The sequence below is a fragment of the Podarcis pityusensis genome (assembly GCF_964106645.2).
Source record: "Podarcis pityusensis genome assembly, chromosome: 1".
NCBI classification, from domain to species: Eukaryota; Metazoa; Chordata; class Lepidosauria; order Squamata; family Lacertidae; genus Podarcis; species Podarcis pityusensis.
The window spans coordinates 49,635,380-49,658,247 of NC_138028.1; the positions used below are offsets into that span (position 1 = coordinate 49,635,380).

Genomic DNA, 22,868 nt, shown 5'->3' on the forward strand with positions numbered 1-22,868 from the left:
AGATAGAAACTCAAAACTCAAAAAGTATTTGCAAATAATTGCTCCACAACATGAAGCAGGGTGGAATGGAAGAGGAAGAATTATATCAAGATGGAAAATGGGTTAAAACAGCTACAACTTTATTGGTTACAACTTACAAAGTTTGACATGGCATAGGGCAAGGATCACTGACAGCCAAGCTGCTTAGTGACAAAATCACCAATTCACTTGCTGGGAAAAACATAAATGGGTGGAAGGCGAGTCCAGGTCTGCAATAGGGCATATGCCATCATTAAAAACATGGATGTGGTAGGCAAGCTAGTCCCCTCTGAGATGGCTCTTGAACTGACACCCAATATCTCATAAGGTAGTACCTTAATAATAAAATAATTATAATTATAAAAACATGGAGTATAATGCTTGCAAAATTATAGGACAACATAACCAAATAACCAAGAAAGACACTGCTATTGGACAGGCAAAAATTCGACAGCTCCAAGCTGTGTGAATGCAGAGTGAAATTCCTTCCCAGCCCTATCAACTCCAAGAGAAGATGTGAGAAAACATGGGAACAACACTGCTAAGGCATGGGCTAGACCTCAATCTATAGCCCAGAAGTAGACCAAAGGGGTAAAATTCATTCATTCTGAAATACATTAGATGTACTTGCTTGCTCTAAAAATAAAATACATAAAACCCTAGCTCCAGTGCAACACCTTGTCAGTGCAAAATGGCTTGGGGAGACAGTGTTATTGAAAAAAGAAGGGCAGCTGAGTGGCATGTATGAACTTCCTGACCTTATTCAAACAACTGCAAAATGGTTCTAGGTATATGGGTATGGGGTGATGGGGGAGAATAGAGATGTACTGCTTGGCACAGGTGATGCCATGGAGAATGGGAGATAGACAGCTGCTGCTGCAGCCACAAACACACATTTTTAGAACCAGTGTTCATCTTCCTCCAGGGAGGACAAATCTAGTTTTCCTAAATGCAGACATAAGCAGAAGCTTCAGTGGGATAGCAAAGGTGTATTTACATACACTATGGACAACAAGGAATCCACAATGTTCTCTCACTTTGAAAAGTGTTAAATGTGAAATTCCTCACATTTTTTAAACTTCTTTGGACTGGGGGCTAAATAGCATCTGCTATCACATAAATGAATTCCAGAATGAAGTTATCCAGGTAACTTATCTTGTTTGTCCATCACACTAAACCATGTTTAAGTAAGGCTGGTGAAACTGTGGCCCTCCATACATTGTGGGACCACAACTTCTATCAACCTCAGCCAACCTAACCATTAGTCAGTGGATGTTGGGAGTTGGGAACAAGTGAGGTGCCCCTCTCTTCCTCTTATAATTATTCTGGTTTAATTAAACTTCAGCTTGCCATTAAATCCAAATTTGGTTTGAGATCCTGATTAGTAAAACTGACATTAAGCCACAGTCTTTAAACTTCCAAATCAAACTAACCTAACATTAACATCTGGGCTGGAAGCACTACAGGAAGCCAGGAAAATTTAGAACTGCCCAGTAGATGCAATTACAATTTGTGTGCAAAGCACATACCACTTTGGCACCTGTCCTTATGTGCACATAAAGGTTTTCTTGCTCAGGGGCACATTTCATGACATTTAATAGCCTAAACACAGTGGGAGAAAATCCTCAGAACTTGGAACGTGTGTGGCAGTGGTGGTGGTGGTGGGCTGATACTTGATTGGTAAGAAGAGCTTGTTTCCATTTAGAGTGAAGAGGGATCTTCAGAGCCAACCCTGTCTAATAGTTTCGCCACCAGATCATAGGTCCTTACACTGCAGCATACTTCCCAAGTGCATTTTTGGGGTCGAAATGTGGTTGACTCTCATTATAGTGATAAATCTAGATAGATTTCCTTCTTTTTGAAGCTCAAATTCAGTAATTTTATCCTTCAAATTATAAATATTGGTGAATACCCTGTGGAGAATAGCAGAGTCTGCACAGAGTACAGGGGTACCTCGGGTTACGAACTTAATTCGTTCCAGAGGTCCGTTCTTAACCTGAAACCGTTCCAGGGCAAAGTTTGTAACCCAAGGTACTACTTCCAGGTTAGCGGAGTTTGTAACCCCCACATACCACTGTATTTGGGAGCAAGGGGAGAAATAAATTTGCTTGGTCAGAGTCTGGGGTTCTTGGAGAGTCAGGACCATGTAATTTACTTTTCATACTGACAGTCACTTTTACATCACCTAGCAAAGTGCAACTTTTGAATGACATGAACTTTGGAACTACACAAATCTTTTAGAACTGTCCAATTTCCCCCTCTGCCTGTTTTGGTCCTGGCTGCCCATTAAATAAAGCGCAGCTGGAGGCCTTGAGCTAGGAGCCTTCTCTCAGCTCATGCTGCAGTGTAAGGACCTATGAGCTGGTGGCGAAATGATTAGACAGGGTTAGCTTTGTGCTTGGCAATAGCTGAAGCCCCACATAGTCCTGACAAAACATGCATGCAATTGCATTCAGGTAAACAAAATTAAAAAATTAGGATGATTTTAAGAAATCAGGAAATTGAAGGTTACTCCTTCTAGGGTTCAGATAATCAGGTTGGGAGTACAGTCATACCCCGGGTTGAATACGCTTCGAGTTGAGCACGTTCGAGTTGCGCTCCACGGCAACCCGGAAGTAACGGAGCGCGTTACTTCCGGGTTTTGCCGCTTGCCCATGCGCAGACGCTCAAAATGATGTCAGAAGCGGCGAAAAGCGACGCACGCGTGTGCAGATGTGCCGTCGCTAGTTACGTTTGCTTCTAGATGCAAACAGGGCTCGAGAACGGATCCCATTCATATCTAGAGGTACCACTGTACATGCTTCTGCAGTGAGTATTTTTTTTTTATAAAAAAAGGTTATATGCATCCTGAACAGTAGCTGAAAAATACAATCTAGTCAATTATCCACTCAATTAATATCCATTAATTGTCATGGAACAAGTTTTAGTTTTTCCATGGAACAATTAGACCACTATTATTGAGCACTAATGGAAAAGTGTTTCATTCCTCTTCAAACTTAATTGTAATTATCACATCTTACTATTGCAGTAAGTTCTCTTTGGAATATTTTAACAAAAACATTAATGCACTTCCTACTGCTAGGAGTATGAAGCTTAAATCTTCTTTCTTAATGCTATTCAGTCATGATGTAAACTTTTTCTCATGAATTTTTAGTATTTACAAGCCTACTGGAGATTTAATCAAATCGTAACTGCATGCTTACAGGCTCACAGCACAATCCTATATATGTCGACTCAGAAGCAAGCTTCATAATGGTTACTGGGGCTTGCTCCCAGGAAATCTGTGTATAGGATTATGATTTAAAGTGCTCCAATGCTGATTTTCTGATTGATCTTTAAAATAATGGCAGCATTGCAAGCGTGTGCTGTTGTCTATCTGCACAAGATCTTTATACATATCATACCTGATTTATACTTTATGTAAGACAGCGAGAACTCTTCTACTGCTTCCTCCTGCCACACTGACATAGGAAGAACAGGAATTGCAGACACAACCTTCATGCTAAGAATTATCATTGCAGAGCAAAGAACTTCAGTCAAATTATGAGACGCTTCCCTTTTGTTAACCTTTTCAGTTGGAGACGCCCCACCAGCAGCTTTACACTATTAACACTAACACTGAATGCCTGTTCTTTAAAGAACTGATGAAAAGGATAAACTAATGTGAATGATTTAACACGATCGCAAATAGCTTCAGAGGTGCAGAAGAAAAAGCTTTTGCCTTTTATTCCATGTACACAATAATTAAGACCATAAGAAGGTCCCTGCTGGATCAGACTAAAGATCCATTTAGTCCAGCATGCTGCTCTCACTGTGTTCTACGGGAAGACCAGAAGCAGGGCCCCTGATTCCTATCACCATGATTCACATAATGAAAAGCTGGGAGGGGGGATCTTTCCTACACAACACATTTTTCAAAGTCTTTGATGGCAATACTGGTGAGAAAATAAATGAAAAAATCCTACACAGAAAGTTTGAATAAAGAAGTCTTTTAGGGTTTTTATTTTCTCACTTATATGTGAGCTTTATTCTGCCATCATTTCTAATGAGCAAACTGTAGTTCATAAGCATCATAGGAACTGGTCAAGTAAAATAATTTAAATGCCTCTTACGATGAAGTTAACTTCACTTGTGTGAAGGAAAGTTTTACCTCAGTAACCTCAGAACTCAGCTTACACACCTAGAGCTTAAAGCAAACAGGTATATAGTGGTCATATGGTAGACTCTATGTACTGGGACATTCGAAAGGCACTCACCAAATGCTCCTAGCGGTAATGCTATAATAGACTGGATTGTCTTATGGACTGGTAACTGATCAGCAGCTAGCTAAAATATAGAGAGAACAGGTTTATGAATAGTTTTCAGTTATCAATGGAAAAAAACAATGGAGTCTACTAAGTAATAATAATAATTTATTATTTATACCCCACCCATCTGGCTGGGTTTCCCCAACCACTCTGGGCGGCTTCCAATAAAACACTAAAATACGATAACCTATTAAACATTAAAAGCTTCCCTAAACAAGGCTGCCTTCAGATGTCTTCTAAAAGTTTGGTAGTTATTTTTCTCTTTGACATCTGATGGGAGGGCGTTCCACAGGGCAGGTGCCGCTACCGAGAAGGCCCTCTGCCTGGTTCCCTGTAACTTGGCTTCTCGCAGCGAGGGAACCGCCAGAAGGCCCTCGGCGCTGGACCTCAGTGTCCAGGCAGAACGATGGAGGTGGAGACGCTCCTTCAGGTATACTACACCGAGGCCGTTTAGGGCTTTAAAGGTCAGCACCAACACTTTGAATTGTGCTCGGAAACATACTGGGAGCCAGTGTAGGTCTTTCACTAAGGTTTTGTTTTAGGACTAGCTAAAACTAGTCTAGGAACTTCCAGTCCACACTTGGTTGATGTGTCATGCTTGGGGGAAAAAACTTTAGCTGCTGCTAGTTTTAATTAATGGTTTTGAAAGTGTGTTTTGTTTTTTGTATATATTGGTTGGTTATGGTGTCTGTGTGTTTAAGATCTTTTTGCAATCTGCCTTGTAAGAGCAATGTGCCCTGAAATGCTGATTAGAAATTCATTTAATACATACATTTAACTTGTACCGTATATAAATAAACTAGTCAGGGTGAGCAGTAAGTATGAAGATGACACCAAATTATTCAGGATCGCAAAAAGTCAAGTAAACTGAATCGCTCCAAGATATTCTCTCCAAATTAAGTGAAATGGCAACAAAATGGCAAACAAGATTTCAGGTAAGTGACACATAATGGAGTGGAAAATTCCAGTGAGCTTCAAGCCATGAAGGCACACACACACTCAGCATTTCCATTCCTCTACATGGCATTGTCGGAGGAAAGAAAGATCAGTCAAAAAGTCCACAGCAGTTTCCTCTAAAACAGGCTTCCTCAACCTCGGCCCTCCAGATGTTTTGAGACTACAATTCCCATCATCCCTGACCACTGGTCCTGCTAACTAGGGATCATGGGAGTTGTAGGCCAAAAACATCTGGAGGGCCGAGGTTAAGGAAGCCTGCTATAAAGGATCAATGACACTAATATCTATGTCCCCCTCTGTTTTTTACATTTTGATTTGATCATCCACAGTACTTATACTGGTGCCACAAGTAACAGGAATACATCAGTGTTCAGTGTAAGGTTTGGGTGAATCTTGTGATGTGATTATTACTAATCGGAATTGGTATGTTTTATAACTGCGCAAATCGGGGCCGTTTGAGCCAACTTCAGTTCACTGGCAGCTAGAGCTACTGGGTTGACCCAGGTTCCCTAGGAACTTAGTGTTCTGATGTAGTAATTGCTAATTTACAGTCCCTTAGCTCTTGAGTCTGGTACCAAAAACTCAAGAACACCCCCTTGCATTCCAAAATCAGTAGAAGAGCATCTTGCAGTTGTGCCCGTCATGGGGTTCATCTTCTGACTAGTTCTGGAAGTTTCAATAAAACTCTGGAATTAGTTGAGGGCAGGTTGTGCTGTCTCTGTGTGAACTGGTATAAAATATCTCCCTCATAGATTTCTTGCCCCCTGCCAGCCATTAGTCCTCCTGCTGCTGTGAAGTTATTGCTTGAGTTATTTCTGCTGGCTATTTCTCCTTGCCTGATTTCCTGGAGCTGTGTTCAAGGCCAGTTTCGTCAAGCCACTTCTCACTGGAGGGCCTGGAAAGTGGTGGAAATAAGTATTCTAGCCTAAGCTATTTATTATTTTCTTGGTGTGTGCCTGTACTGAGATTCAAATGTTCTTAAAATTCTAATTTGGCTTATATTTAAAGTTTTATTGTTGCATTGATCTTGTATTGCTGCTATAGACTTTTGGGTGAGTTATTGCAAAATTGGACTTCATGATTTACGGAAGGTACCTTTTCAGGGTTCCCACCCATCCTTTTGTAGCTGGAGATTTCAGGGGAGAAATTGCTGTGGTGCCTCTCCTCCCCTGTGAGTTCCTTGAAGCGAGTTTCCCAAAGTGGGGCTCCTGATGGTTCATTAATCTCAGCATGTGAAGGCAGTCTACGTTTAGATGGTGTGTTTTTTTCAAATTGGGAACCCCCATATGACACTCAATTCCTATCTTTTTATGCAATCCTTCAGAACACTGGTGTACTTCCATTATAACATTATGCTTCTTTTTTAAAAAAACAACAACCCCAAAACAAAACTATTTTTATTGGAATTTTCAATATTCTAACACTATATTGAATAATTCCCGTTAGAACATATAACAGCCACAAGTAACCATGAAAAAACTATCAGGTCATACATCCCTTGTTCTATATCATTCATTTGTTAAACAACAAAAAAAGATGTACATAAATAGCGCTCAAGTTCATCTTTTTAACCATATCAAATTCAATCCTATGTGTAAAAATTTCACCTCCTGTGACACAGACATAAGTTTTTGTTCATTTTTGCTAAAAGGCAGCCAGCTTGTCCACTGGAAAAATTACATTGTCTTAGTGATTTATAAAATTATCTACAACCCCAACTTCCATAGCTTTTAAATTATAGCAACAAAACCGAGATTATCTTAATTGTAAGTGGACTGTAAATGAAACCTGCCTTTGACATTATGATTGTTTTGCAAGCTGGTCATAGTCTCAAAAGCAGGTTTCATTTACAGTCCACTTACCATTAAAATAATCTCAGTTTTGTTGCTATAATTCAATTCTCAAAGTACAGTACATTACTATTTGAATTGGAAGGCATGGTATATTCTCTAGACTGTTCTTGAAAACACCAGCACACAAAAGCAAGAAAATGTTCTACTAAGACTTATAACATATTCTTTCTACTGGAATATAATTGTTTCTGAAATGCACTAAATTCTTTGCTTCATTATTCCTGCCAAGTAGACTGTTCTAAACATTTATTGTTTTTTTCAGCAAAAATGCATTTGCTCCAAGCATTCATCTATAATATTCAATTCTTATATTACTGGCCCTATCCTTTCAAAGGAATGGCTTTGACTTAATGTTGCAGATTAAGAATGGATTCTTGACATATCCTTAAATATCGGTTCAGAGCACCACTATTGTAGAACAGAAATATCTAAATTCTATCCTCCTGTGGCTTCGCCTGAATATAGGCAATAGTTTCTCAAAAAGTCAAAGGTGATGTGGTATAATACAAGCATTATTTCGGGTGGCATGCACATTCATACCACAATAGTCTGTAGTAAAACCATTTTTCAGGTTTTTAGATGCTTCAAAAAATTACAAACCTGCTGCAAGAAGCAACAGTTGGGGCAAAATAAAAGAGCATATATACTACATGAAAGGAGGTGCCCATTAAGTGCCCTTCAATCTTCAAAACACTCTATTGTCTGCTTCCAGTATTGGAAATCAGGTTATGTCGCATCACAGATAGCTGTTAGAAATCTGATTGTTTGTAAGTATTGTTATGGGAGGTACGCAAGACAGCTAACAGTAGTGATGTTTTGTACCTATGTTGCGATGTATTACTTAATTTTGGTATAAGAGATAAAGGGAAAAAATATTCCTCGTCATCAGTCACTGCTGCACATGCACTCTCCTCTGATTTACAAGGACAACAGCCCCAATGAGCAAAACCAAAAGTTGACTTCAATCTACAAAGAGAGCATAGGAGCTCCAAAACCAACACTGCAAGTCTCCCCTTCTCCATTGCTATTAGAACGTCAAAAGAAAATAATCCAAAGTGTACGATTGTATCAACACACATAAGGGGAAGATCCATGGGCAATTTTGACAAATGAGTCAATCACCTGATGCCATTCATACAATGTCAGGTGCTTCAAAGTTCAAACTGCAGCTTGAACTCAAGCCAGGAATACAAAGAAAGAATTTCTTTTTATTGTCAAAAAACAGGCAGCATTTCTGTTATATCTGCTTTTAACACTATGGGACCTCAGAGCTAAGTTCTGAGAAAAGTCGGTGCCTGCTGCCTTTTAAAGAGGCGACAGAGCCTTCTCTCCAATTTTAGAATTAATCACATAGCATTAAGATTAGAGATCAATTATTTACCCCTGATCCTAATGCTTAGATTGGCAATAACAGATCTGATATCATGTCAGGTGACAACTGTGGGCTTTAAGACATGGATTGTCCAAAATGACCTAGCAGGACACATTCAGAGGCTTGGCGGGCCCAATTAGGCTTGTTGGCTATATTCCCTACAATCGATCTACATGAAACACTTCGAGAGCTTGATATTCATGAGGTGTTTCCTCTAATTATCATCAATGTGAAGAGTACTTGACATCTAGTACCAGATACAGGTAAGCCTATCTGACATTTCATGTTCAAAAAGTTCAGTCCAACACATAATGACATAAGTGAAAAGATCAGAGATAAAGCCGTAAGTCATTTTGGTTTGTTTCTAGCATAGAGGTTAGGAAAATTGGAGGGCTGTGTGTGATCACAGCATGTATTACTTCGCATTGTAGGTTAACAGGCATTCCACAGTAGAATAATACCTTTATTTCTGTGAGAAGAGCTTGGAAGGTCAACATTCTGAAATTAGCTTTTAAATTAGCTTTTCAAATCACCTAGATCATGTGATAATATATTTTGTACATCACTATTCAAAATTAGCTCACCCTATAGACAACTGGAACCCTTTTACTTGAATGGATAAGTTCAAAAACCTTGAACTTTCTTGCTGCATTTCATCATAAACTTTTACAGCATATTTTTTGAAATAAGATGTGCCATGCCCATCTGGAACCCACCATAGTTAGGAGTAAAGATGCATTAATTTGCATAGGAGTATTCTTATATTTTTCCATTTTCTGCTCCATGGGGCTGATAACATCTGTTCCTCCTTCATGTCTCATTCCATTAGCAGACAGTCAAGATTTTACTCTATACATTCCCTTTTATTTACAATATTTTAACCAATATTTATAAAAAGATTCCAGTGTGATGTGACTAAAACTCATTTGCACAACCCAAGCAAAATTTAAAACCAGCAAATGTAAGACAAAAGGAAAATCTGAAAAACTAAAGCAGAAGAGGGCAAAATTCCCAAAATCTCTGAATTGAGCTAATATCCAGTAATGTGTTTGAATTCAGATGCAGAGGAACAGAGTGTGGGAACAGTCTGCTGGGAGGTAAGCTGCAGGTATAAGCAGGGTTCAGCACCTCCAGCTATATAATCCTTTTACTCTAGCAATCAGATTCTAACCTACCAGTTTGTTTATTTCAAATAATTTACAATATATCCTGTTCTTCCTCCCCAAGGATATCAGTACAGCATGCAATACAAACTGAAAAACAAAGTACCACCAAACTCACAGCACGCTACAATAGCTTAGAGACCTTAAAGACTTGTAAGAAGTTTAACTGACCTCCTAAACATAAGCAGTGAAAAAGCCATACATCACGAGGGCTGGCCTGGATTACATAAACTGTCTGCTAGGATCAGAATTTAGATAGTAAAATGGCACGTTAGTGGCTCAAAATTGTACAAAGAACCAACTTGCCAACTGTTTAAGAAGGCACTTCTGCACTAGTTGCAACATTCCACTGTGTGTAGTACAGAGGAAGTGAAAAAAACTTGCCAACTATAACTAATTGGTGGTGATGATGATGATGATGATGATGATGATGATACTCAGTTCCTCAGAAACCAACTAGTCCTACAGTGTGACCCAAGAGAAGTGATGAAAATCCAAAGAGGACTGTACATGTTTGCATAACTTTGCTGACTCTGCCCCAACCTGGTTTTGGCATGGTTTGTGTCAGCATGCTGATGCAGAGGAGGTCTTGCCTCCGCTGGTCAACCCTCTGTCCACACCTGAACCCCACTGGGAATGGCAGGTGAAATGTTTTACTTTAGAAATGTTGATGGACTCCCATATAAATATACTTGTCTTTCTGGCTGTTTTATCACTTAAAGTTGATCAACAGATCCAACCATAACTGTTGTCTTCTCAACTCTCTAGAAATACCCAGCTTGAACTTCATAGGAAAAATCCCAAGATTCTTTGCCAGAAGACTACAAAGTGGGGTGGGGGGGTGCTACCTCATTAAATGCTGAAGGATTACAGTCAAATACCCTATTAGAATTCATGCTATTTCCCTTAATACTAGAAGTGATTTAATTAGCCACTGGAATACACACAAATGACTAGTGTACATAAATAGAAAAGACATCAACAATGGCACTTAAAAATAAAAATCCTCTTAATACATAGATAAACTGCTTAATTATTTTCACACTAGGTAACTATATAAATTGTTTCATCCATTCCAGGCTTTGAACATATTTAAATAATTACTAATCAAAATTAATTAAAATTTTCCAACAGGGACAGTTCAGTTCATTAGTATGAAGATAAATGCACTACACTCTGCTTGATAGGAACAAACAATTTAGTAACTGCTGTTTAATGTCGATGACTGCAAGTTAACACAATGAAAGAGCACTGCATAAGGAATATAAATACTAAAACAAATTTTAAAGGAGTTCTTAATTTTTGTCCCTTTGCATACTTATTAGAAGGGCCACTCACCATATCATCAATGGCAGCCATTGAAGACTGGTGCAGACTCAGGGGAGCCAAGTGTCCTTACCCATGTGGCTGCCGGCACTGTTAACAATCTTAGTCAGTTGCAGGGTGCTCTGGGAAATCCCACCAAAACTTAAATTCAAATCGGTCAATCGTGGCCAGTCTAGGGGGAATGGGTTTGGAGGAAGACCTGGGGGAGCCTGTCTTCACTCAGGTCCACTTCCATACCTTACATTCCTGCTGTACTGTGAGTGGGCAATGCACTTGGCAACGGACCATGGGAAAAGTTTTGTCTGGAGGCCCAGAAATGGACTAACAGGCCATAAAATTTCCCAAATGGCAGCCGAGCAGGTCTTCCCCATTTGATCTGCATCATGGGGGGATCCTTTAACCCAGGATTGACCATAACGGGCAATCAGCAAGCAATCAGGCTAGGCTGATTCAGGATACATATCAAGCTCCTATTGCCAAAAGCCTTCTTACATCTTGTAACCAATAAAATTGTGGCCATTTTAATCCCAAACTGTTGCCCTGTCTTTATTGGTAATTGCACACTGTTGGCCCCCAGTGAAGCTGGGCTCACTGCCTCTGAACTCACACTGCTCTTGCCTACGTAGAAACAGCAAAAGGAAAACTAATGGAATGTGAATTGGCATAGATCGTTATATCTATTTATTGTGTGCACAAGTTAAGTTGAAAAGTTTTATTACTTCAAAGAAACAGGAAGAAAGAAGTTAATATATTTGAATATGAATACTTTGCTTTCAGAGAGCAGCAAAACACAATCCCGCCCACCCCCATGTTTTGAAGTTTTCCTTGCAAAATAGATTTTGAGTGACAAGAGCTGACGGGAGAAAAATATCTCCCACTCAATTCAATGGAGAAGAAAAACACACTTTAAAAATGCCCCCTGCACTGCTGGGCACATTGTAGAATAAGAGATTGGGGATGACCCTAACCTTACACCTAAACTCAATCACATCAACACCTGTCTATAAACTCCAGACAGGAAGCTTGAAATGACATTGCACACAGCACAAGACTATCTCTTTCCAGCTGGGTATACTTGAAGCTCTGGTGATGGAAGCTTTGGCATTTCCCACAAAAGTCTTGCCTCAGAACACAGAGTAACTTGAGCACACTGAAAACACTTCTCAAGTTTAACGTTTCAAGCTACCCTGCTTCAGAACTCCAAACACAAGTACTCAGCATAACTGGGGCATCTTCCTGTCACCATTCATTTATGCTAGACTTTCTTAGTTGTGCAAAGGAAGATCTTCAGCTATGGGTCCTTATAAGGTTATGTTACTGTTAAGGCCATTTTTGGTGCAAAAAATAAAATGTTGCTCAGGTTGCATCACAGGGATTGAAGAATACAAAACTGAACTAACTGCTAGGTTCTACTCTTTTCAGAGGGAGAACGCCTAAGCTTCTCTGCCCCTGATGTTTTTGGTGCCTTTTTGTACCAAGGACAGCAAAACAAGTCCTTTTAACAATTCCCACATTCCATCTTAAGACTGTTACAAACCCTGCCATATAATTTAATCACCTGTATGGTTAGGGGAGCAGTCTAGTAAAGAACTGCTTTCTATTTGTGTTCTTGTTTGAATTGTGCAGCAGTTCATTCAGCCCAAAATAAGAGAGTAAGATTCACTATGACAATAAGGCACTCTGTGCAGATGACACTCTGCATGTGCCCTGGAACTTCATAGTCCTGGAACTTCAATCAACAGATGAATGGACAATGAATGGATTCACTATAATTGCACAGAAGAAGCAAACCTGAGTATACCACTGGCTGCCCTCAGTGAAAGATTACTGTATTTTTCGCTCTATAACACGCACCAGACCATAACACGCACGTAGTTTTTAGAGGAGGAAAACAAGAAAAAATATATTCTAAACGAAATAGTGGATATATGATTTTTGTGGTTCATGCTGTGGCCACAGACATGTGATCTGACTGTGAGTTTGGAGTAGCCCAACGCAAAAATCCTGAGGATCCATGTGGATCCATGCTTTGTAACCACGGAGGAGGGAAGGAAGGGGAACCATGGATCCTCTGCTCACGACTGCAGCAGATCCCCCCCGCCACCCACAGGCATTCGCTCCATAACACGCACAGACATTTCCCCTTACTTTCTAGGAGGAAAAAAGTGAGTGTTATGGTGCAAAAAATACGGTACTTGTTCTCATGGGATTGAGAGGCCAAGACCTCCATAAGTATGCTAATGCATAATTTTACATGTGATCATTTGTCAGCTGCCAACACAAGCTCAAGCCACCATTTGCTCTCCATTAGCCCTGGTGAGAACAGAAGCCTCTTTCCAACTGGCACTAACCCAAATCACTAACAAGCAAATCACAAACTAGAGGGAAATGTTATCAGTCTGAAATTATGAATTCAATTCAAGTTGCATGTTGTTCACTCACTCCAAATCATCTTCAAAATGAGTCTCTCTCTCTCTCTCTCTCTCTCTCTCTCTCACACACACACACACACACACAGAGAGAGAGAGATGTGTTTATAACCTTACATGTACTGATGTTTCGCAGTTGGAGGATCCTGCAGTCTAATTCAGAGAGTCGAATCGAACCTGAAACCAAACCTGGAAACCGGTTCAGAGAGCGTTGTTTCAGAGAAGCAGCTAAATCCAACTCTAAAGTATCTCAGATTCCTTGACTCATATTGAACTTCTTGAAACAAACCAGTAACTGGCTCAAAGTAAGTAGTTCATTATCAAGTACTCAAGTAGTGTAAAAAGGTGTTTCTGAAAGACTTCCTGCAACTTTGGGCCAAATTACATGCAATGTTCAGGCTCATCCACACTTCCTTTTGTGCCGTGTATCTAGGCAAAAGGTCTGGGCTTTCCAAGTCTGTCTGATTTTATTATTTTATTATTTTATTTTTTTGTCCCAGCACTTTCCCCAGGAAACCCCACATTTTACCACTGAATTGGAGCAAACAGCAATGGGCTTTCCCCTCAGATTGCTGTTTGTAACAATTCAGTAGTAAAAGTGCTGGGACAAAAACAAGCAAACCATTCCATCACCGACCTGGAAAGTGCAGACTTATGACTAGAAAGTGCAGAACAAAGGTAAGTTGGGATGACCCCTTAGTCGTGTATATCTGCTCCAAAACAAATCAATGGTCTTTTAAACCGAGGGTATTGTTTTTGTTTGTTATTTATAGAATCATCGAATCTTAGAGTTGGAAGGGATTCAAGGGTCATCTAGTCCAAGCCCCTGCAATGCAGGAATCTCATCTAAAGCATCCATGACAGATGGCTATCCAATCCAAAAATTATGCTATATATTTTTGTATTTTTATATTGTAAACCACCCTATGGCCTTCAGATGAAGGGTGATATAGAAATTTAATAAATTAAAAATTAAATGCAAAGAGTTTGGGAGCAAATAGCATGAGACCTGAACCAGACCAGGACCCTAATGTGCAAAGAATGTGGCTTTAACCCTTTTGCCCTCCCCACTGTGGGCTGATACAGATCAGGGTCCCTGCACCCACAGTTTGTATAACCAAAAACCACCCCTTTTGGGCAATGCAAATTTCAGGTGTGGTGACCTTGATCTAGATCAGGCTGCAGTATGTATTTGTGAGGGGGGGGGAGTCAGAGCCCCTATTTTCTCTACCAGGATCCCAATCTGATTTAAGCCTCCACACTGGCTACTGGTCAAAACAAAAACAAAAAGACTCCCTTCAATTATGGATGGAACTATGTGGCTAATATCACTTTGAAGTGTGGCCTAAATAAGAAAGAAGGAAGAAGCCAGGATTCTAGGACTGGAACATTTGTTAAGGAGAAACAAAAAGCTACAAGTCATCTAACTAAAACATAGGTCAAACTGGAACTCATATACGCCAGATAAAGTATTCAGTGTAACTGATTTTCAGCCAAGCACCTGGTAGTTCAGACGATAACCCAGAGCTACTTTTTGAACAAAATTCCAAGAGGAGAAATTTCATCACAGCTTTTTATCAACAAGATCAATCTCTGCAGAAGTAAAACTATAAAGTATAGAGGAAGCACAATAAAATCAGATCCAAACAAAGATCAGACAACCAAGATGTTTACGCCTGGTATATCTAATATGCTTTTAAATATTTGCTATGCCATACTAGGCTGAGATTCCTACCCATATCTCTTAAACTGTTTATATATAAACAGCTCTCAGCAATGTATTTCTTTGGTGCAATAAGTGACCCTTGTTTTGATACAAATGAATACAGAAAGGCTCTCGCCATTGCCTTTTGGATTCCAGCCAACATGCCTAATATAGCTATTCAATTAGAAAGAGAACAAGGGTTGAAGGCTAGCCTAGATACTGTTGATAACATGACTGGCTACCAGCCAAAGTTTTTTTTTTTTATTTTAAAAAAAACCCCAGACGACATAACATTCACTGACGGTACACATCTTCTTTTCAAATGATGTGACCAAAACAAGGGATATCTCTTGTATGCTCATCTGTGAGCTTCCCAAGTTCATCTGATGAACCAGAGTTAGAGCATTGAACTTCAGTCTTATATCACAAGGCTTAGCTTCATGAAACAGTACCTTAGATCATTAAAAAAACTCTCCATTCTCTACTCTTTTGACCAGTAGATTATCTGAATTGCTATGAGAAGAATGATACTACCCAGAGTAGAAGGTCAAACGCTAAATAAGCAGACTTTTGCTTGTTCAATGGAACATCCCCCTTCCTCTCCTCCTCTGTGCCCTCCAAATCTGACTGAAGGGGCTTCCCAAACCTCTGAAACAGATTTGGGGTGTGTGGGGAGAAGAAGAAAAGATTTGTTTCGCAGGCAGAGAAGTCCATTCACACACTGTTGAATACAACTTTCTGTGTCTGAGCAATTGATAAAAACATCAGAACAGCCAAGTAAGCATGGGGCGATCTGAGGAAATTCTCAAACCACCTGATAATATTCATTTTTCTTCTTTCCATTGCTTTTCTTTATTTCCTAACATAAATTATCTTTCCTCTACAATGGAAAGGAAGAGTGGGTCCCAAATGGTAATTGGGACTGAAATGTTATCAGATTTCTCTTAACATGCCCCTTATGCAAGAAAGAAAAATAGCTGTAATGAAATGGGACTTACCTGACCAGTGCCCAGTAGTACTTCCTGATCTGTCTGTGCATGTCTCACTCACTGGCCTGAAAACAGTCTCCCAGCCTCCGGTAGCATATCGCCAGTTCTGTGACTCCAAAATTAGCGTCCTTTGAGTACCATATGCAATCATGAAGCAGTAGACTACATGATGAAGTTGGCAACCATAACCACAGCCTTTGTTGATATTACAAACTAGTTTCTTGGCTTTGCTACAATCCTTAGGGTTCTACAAATGAGAAAGTAGACATGAAGACATTATAGACACAAAAGAAATAATTTTTTCAGAGCAAATGAGAACTATCATAAATTATATAGCAATTATCATAATTCATATGCAGATACAGGAATAGACTTCTGCTCCGTCAAAATTTTATGTACATTCTTCACTAAGCTAATATAAAATAAAATGATTTTATGATTTTAAATTACTGTTTTATTTCTGAATTCATCAGCATTATAACTTTTGGTCTCAATGCTCACGTGCCACCAGTACTGCTTTGAAAGTGGAATGTTCTCCATTGAAGATGGCTAGTTTTCAAATTTCTTAGCTTGCTTCAGTGAACATGCATAACCACCCACCCATCCTACTGCAATTCTGTCTGTATTGTTAACACTAAACAAATGTTAATTGTTTGTATGTTAATTTTTGTATATCAAGGACAAAGAAACAGATGTATGAATAAAAAGACAAGTCCAGGAGAACAAAGAGCTTTGTGGCTTAAAGACTAACACATTTATTGTGGCATAAGCTTGAAATTTGTTAGTCCTTAAGGAGTCTCAAGAATCTGTTCAGCAGATACAGACCTGGATACTACTACAATGGAAGGTCTAGGAGTGTAGTAAAACATACATGCACATACTAACATTCTCTCACACACATGCACAAATGCAGATGCACACACACACACAGGCACATAATAGTTTTCAAAAAGGATGTTAAGGATCTGATGTATAATGGAGGGGATTGCTTGAGTTTGTGGTACAACATGAAGTGAGAATTGGTTTAATAAAAGCTGGAGTTGGATCAAGGAGACCCAAGCTCAAAATCCCAATCCAACAGTGCTGAGATCAAAGTTCTCTGAAAAAAACTTTTGGCTTAAACTTGAGAGTGCAAAACTCCTGAACTGAGGTCATTTTGTGATCTCTCCCTTCCGCCATTATTTTAGTGTTATTATTTATGGAAACAGAGATTTTCTCAGCAGCCACTGGTGCCAATATTTTACCCAGAATGCTTGGAAACTGCATCATTTGATAGCATCGGGGAGCGGAGAGTTAAATGGCCAGCAGCGAAAATGAGAGGGAAGTACCACTCTTGCCACGAGTTATGTGCTCCCTGAAATTTTGAAGGCCTCCCCCTTGCAATTGCCAAACTCTACCATTTGTGAATGGGTTAGAATTACCATGCAAATATAAGGCTCACTGCTTGACCTTGAGCAAGTTACCATCTTTCAGCCTAACCTAGTCTAAAACACTGCTATGAGAATAAAATTGAACAACAGTTTTCTGGGGAAGGCAATACAAATGGGGTATTAAATAAATCAAGTTAAAATCAAAACAAATATAGGCAGCAATTAAGAAAAGGAATTTTGGTTGATTCAGCTGTAGTCATGGACTTCTTGTCCTTTCCAGTTCTTCCTGGGTGACACTTTAAAATCCAACTGTTCATTTAATATTTATCTACCTTTCCTGCACCACCTATCCTCTTGTCTACAGTCTGTTCTCCTCTAAGGCACAAGGTACAGTGGAACCTCGTGTTACGTACCGTCCTCCTTGCAAACGCTTCAGGTAACAAGCTCCGCTAAACCGGAAGTAGGTGCTCCTGGTAGCAAACTTTGCCCCGAGGTGCAAGCGAAAGTCGCATGCCGGAGGCGCACATGCAGTGGAAGACCCCATTAGCGAAAGTGCACCTCATGTTAGAAACAGTTTCAGGATAAGAACGGACCTCCGGAACAAATTAAGTTCGTAACTGGAGGTACCACTGTACTGTGTCTTTGCAATACCACTTTCTATTGCACATTATACCCACCCCCATGGAAATTTGTACCAGGTCAGAGGCATGTTTTTCACTTCCTACAAAAATGAACCGAGTTGGATTATTATCAACATGACTCATTTTAGGGAGCCATACTTCACATGGCACGGTGCATACTCTGCATACAAGAAGGTTGCATCTCAGGTAGAGAATAGATGGGATTCCTTTTGCTGTCTGCTTTGCATTATCTAATTGTTTGTGTTAGGTTTTAGTGAGGTTATTTAACAATACTGTATTGTTTCTATTTATTTTGTTCCATATTACTTTGGGTACTATTGGCAAAGTGCCAGTTTTAGAAAATTAAAAGTTTTAAATGCATAGCCACACAAGCAAACACGATTTTCATGACTCAAAGAAACATGTTAATAACCTTCCCCAGACATTTCATGATTCTTTACACATACCAGAATCAGTGTATAAGCACATATCAGTGAAATATATACACCAATGTAGTACAGTATTTTTAAAATACTTTCTTTATTGAAAATTAAATCCCCTAGCATAAAATCCCCTGGACCTACCTATCTGAAATTTAGCAGGGTTAATTCACTCTTTTGGGGGCTATCTTTTCTTCTAATTTGATGCACTCATGTGTAAAAACCTAATAGTTGTGTCTGGTTTGGTTTCCCAACGCAAGTGAATGGGACTACAGTGGTACCTCGGGTTAAGTATGTAATTCATTCCGGAGGTCCGTACTTAACCTGAAACTGTTCTTAACCTGAAGCACCACTTTAGCTAATGGGGCGTCCCACTGCTGCCACGCCACCGGAGCATGATTTCTGTTCTTATCCTGAAGCAAAGTTCTTAACCTGAGGTACTATTTCTGGGTTAGTGGAGTCTGTAACCTGAAGCGTATGTAACCCAAGGTACCACTGTACAATATTTGGATTACTAGATCACTCCAAAGCAAATCAGGGCCAGATCTAGATCTGGACCACCAGATGCTGATTTATGTCCAGAAGTCGTATCCCAGGAAATAGTGTTCACTACTGACCTTAATGTTACCCTGTAGGTGGTCTTGTAGATCAGTGAAGTATGAGGTTGGTGTTGGTCATCAACACTACGGGCTCTGACAGTAATTAGCATGTATTAGCTATGTTTTAGCTGCTGCTGCTTGTCTATGGTTTGCATCCAAACTGAGTTCCACTTTGACAATACGACTTCCACTTCCTGTCCTCCTCCCTGCAGCCTCCCACGTGTTTTAGAAGGTGGGGGACCCTCCACAGCAATTCTGGGGAAGCACGTGGTGCTGTATGGGGAGAGGAGAGGAAGAAGTCCCATTATCCAAGAAGATCTCCATTTGGGCAATGCTGGATTCAACTTTTTAATTATTATTTCTAAAAAAAATTATTCTATTTCTTACTGATTTTAAATGTCGCTAGCTGCCCTGAGTGGTGAATAAATGGGATATGAGTATTCTATAATAAAATAAATACCAACTGCAGCACTTCAAAGATAACTTCTTTTTCAGGTTAACTTCTTTTAGATATCTATCTATTTTAGATATCTTTTAGATATCAGATATCTAACACTACTCATTGAAATGATAAGTTTATACAGAATGCTTTCTCCCCCTTTAAACAATTTAAGAGAAATGCATGTTTTTGAATGATCATGTATTACAACAGCAACAGGAAAGCTCTGGCCTACAGACCTAATTAAGCCTGGCAAAGATGCCAACTTTGTTCACAAGGCTGTTTCCCACAAAGCATGTCTACCTGTCCCACACCTGACATCAGATGTGATATGATGTGGGGCAGGGGGCACAGGTGAAGACACAGCTGCCAGTGCACAATCAGGAGCATTAAAAAACACTCCAAACTGTGCATTTGCAAGGCAGGCTTACTGTCAGCGCTGATGAGCTGATCAGCAGATCAGCAGTGAGAGAAAGCCTGTTGGGATCAGCTTTGCTACCAAGTTCCCCATGGTTACTTCAATCCTTGGCTTTTCTTTTGCTGCATAATTCGCTATGCTACAAAGGAAAACTGGGTTGCCTTTTGTCATAGTAACACCAGGTGACTGGCAGCTGGGCAGGCTCTGGCCAGCTGATGAAGTGGCACAGCAGGATTGGGGGAACCCACGATCCACCTAGTTTTCAACGTGTTTTAAGGTATTCACATGTATTCTAATTTTTAAAAAACCTCAAGCAAAGCTTTTAGATTATATGAATGTTGTTCAAGTAAGCAGACTTGAACATTTTTCTAATATTTTCTAATCAAAATTTTCTGCTCAAATGCTACTGAAAGAACTTTTCAGATCTTTATACAACATGAAAATTAACATGTATAGGTTCAATTTTATTTACTGAATATAAAAGAAACAAATACACTCTGATAACCATTTGTTTAAGGCACTTTAAACTATAAATTCAAAATTCTGCAGAGAACGTACATTATGATACTTCAGTTTTGTAGGAACTCAGCTTAATGAAGAGAAAAAGAAGACTATTAAATTGTATCTGACATTGTTCGTGCCATACAAACAATATAAGTGAACCAGTGGTGGCATCTGCTAATGGAAGGGAAGAGGAGGAAATTCCATGCCACCTTCTACTTTGTTCAGGAAGGTTCCCCGACTCTCTGGAGCTGATTTTCAGGGGCACTGGAGACAGTAGGAGGAAATGGCAGAAATAACCTTTCTTCTTCCATTACCTGATGCCTCAGCTGGATCACTTGCATTGTTTGATTGCTTTGGCCCAAGCCCTTCCCTGAGCACAATAATACCAAATGGATTCCACCCATAATGAATTGATATTGAAGTAAAATTGAGCAACTGGAATGGTCACAATCCTAGCAAAATATGAAATCAAGTTGTAATTAACTTTTATGCCGGCTCAGGCTGGCAATAAAACCAAAAAACAAGTCAAGAAAACAAGCCTCTGAAGAGAGCAAGTCAGACCCAACCAGCAGTGGCAATAGAGAGAATCGCTCTGGTGAGTGGGATTATTATTGACTAAATTTGTATACTGTCCTTCATTCATAGATCTCAGGGTGGTTCACAGGAATGACCCCACCCCCTGGAGAGGAGGCAGTAAACTTTCTAGGATACCACCACCAGGAGATGTCACCCCATCAGAGGAATGTCCTTCAGCCCAATCCAGAAACAAGAATTCACATAAGAATTCCATTTTTTTTTCATCCCTAGAGAGCACTGCTCTATATGCATATTAAAATTGGAATAGTAGCATTTTCCAATGGCTTTTATCTTATCTAAATACTTTTAAGGAAAATGTATTACATGAGTTGTCTAGTGTCTTTTGAAAACTAATGCACTTCAAATTTTTACATGGTCACAATTCCATAGTACTGACTGCTTTGTTTAGAATCATGAGGCAGAATTTTAGAGATAAGATTTAAATTACCACAAACGTGGCAAAACCAAGTTCAAATTGCTTGCATATTATACAGCTTAACTGTTCGCTGATTTGTTACCATTTCTATCAAGATGCAAACTGAAATGATACTACAACTTCCAACAAACTGCCTTAAGAAATATGCAAAATATTCCCAAGAATATAATAAAGTTCATTTTTTTTCAATTGTTTACTTTAAATTTTAAAATGAGGTGCCAATTGTACAACATGTTAATATAAAGCAGATATGTCTATTACTAATGATTACTAACTAATCATTTGCTAATGATTTGCGGACAATTATTTGGCAAATTCTTAGCATTACTGATTTTTTATGACTTAAGCATTAACAACAGACAATCTCTCATGTCGACAAGTCCTGAGTAAAGACCTCCACACCCCAGCCTACCTCACTGGACCCCCAGCTTCTCAGTCCTCTGGACCGTGGCTGCTATCACTTTAGTCCTAAAGCATGTTTCCTAAAAATGCAATTACAATAGTTCTACTCAGAAGATCCATTGAGTTCACTGGGGCTTATTCTGAGGTCAGCAGGTATAAGTTTGCCACTTTAGCTATATCATTCCAGAATTATTTAAAGATGCACATGTATAAAGGTAAAGGTAAAGGGATCCCTTGACCATTAGGTCCAGTCGTGGCCGACTCTGGGGTTGCAGCGCTCATCTCGCTTTATTGGCCGAGGGAGCCGGTGTACAGCTTCCAGATCATGTGGCCAGCATGACAAAGCCACTTCTGGCGAACCAGAGCAGCGCACGGAAACGCCGTTTACCTTCCCGCCGGAGTGGTACCTATTTATCTACTTGCACTTTGACGTCTTTTCGAACTGCTAGGTGGGCAGGAGCAGGGACCGAGCAACGGGAGCTCACCCCGTCATGGGGATTCGAACTGCCGACCTTCTGATCGGCAAGTCCTAGGCTCTGTGGTTTAACCTGCGTCCCATGCACATGTATAGAGCAGCCTCATTTGGAAAATCATGCTCCCTCAGGAGATCATCTTGCCCATTGTTTTAGTCTTGAACATAAAAGCCTTCCTTAAAATGTTCTTCAACATGAAAAAACCTAAGGTCCTCCAGATGTTACTGGAGTACAACTCCCATCATACCTGGCCATTGGGTATGATGGCTGGTGCTGATGGCGAGTTGGGAGTCCAACAACCTCTAGAAGGCCATGGGTTCTGCACCTCTACATTAATTTGCTTCTCAATATGTGTACCAAGGCACACATACATACACACAAACAAACATACCTCTTCTTAAAATAATTCTAAATACTTTTTCTGATTAGAACTAATCACAATGTCAGCGAAAGTACTGCATGAAGTGTCTCT

At 39.7% G+C, this 22,868-nt stretch overlaps 1 protein-coding gene across 2 annotated transcripts in view; it reads right to left on the reverse strand.

Moving 5' to 3' along the window:
- Positions 1 to 22,868, reverse strand: part of FUT8 (fucosyltransferase 8) — an 83,406-nt gene that overhangs the window by 16,097 nt on the left and 44,441 nt on the right. Inside the window, exons 6-7 of one of the 2 annotated variants that reach the window (XM_081020913.1) lie at positions 16,129 to 16,366; positions 13,543 to 13,614 (exon numbers count right to left, since the gene is read on the reverse strand). In XM_081020913.1, coding sequence (XP_080877039.1) covers positions 13,543 to 13,614; positions 16,129 to 16,366 — 310 coding nt within the window. The remainder of the gene's footprint in view (positions 1 to 13,542; positions 13,615 to 16,128; positions 16,367 to 22,868) is intronic. The other variant, XM_081020914.1, reaches the window with a different exon arrangement.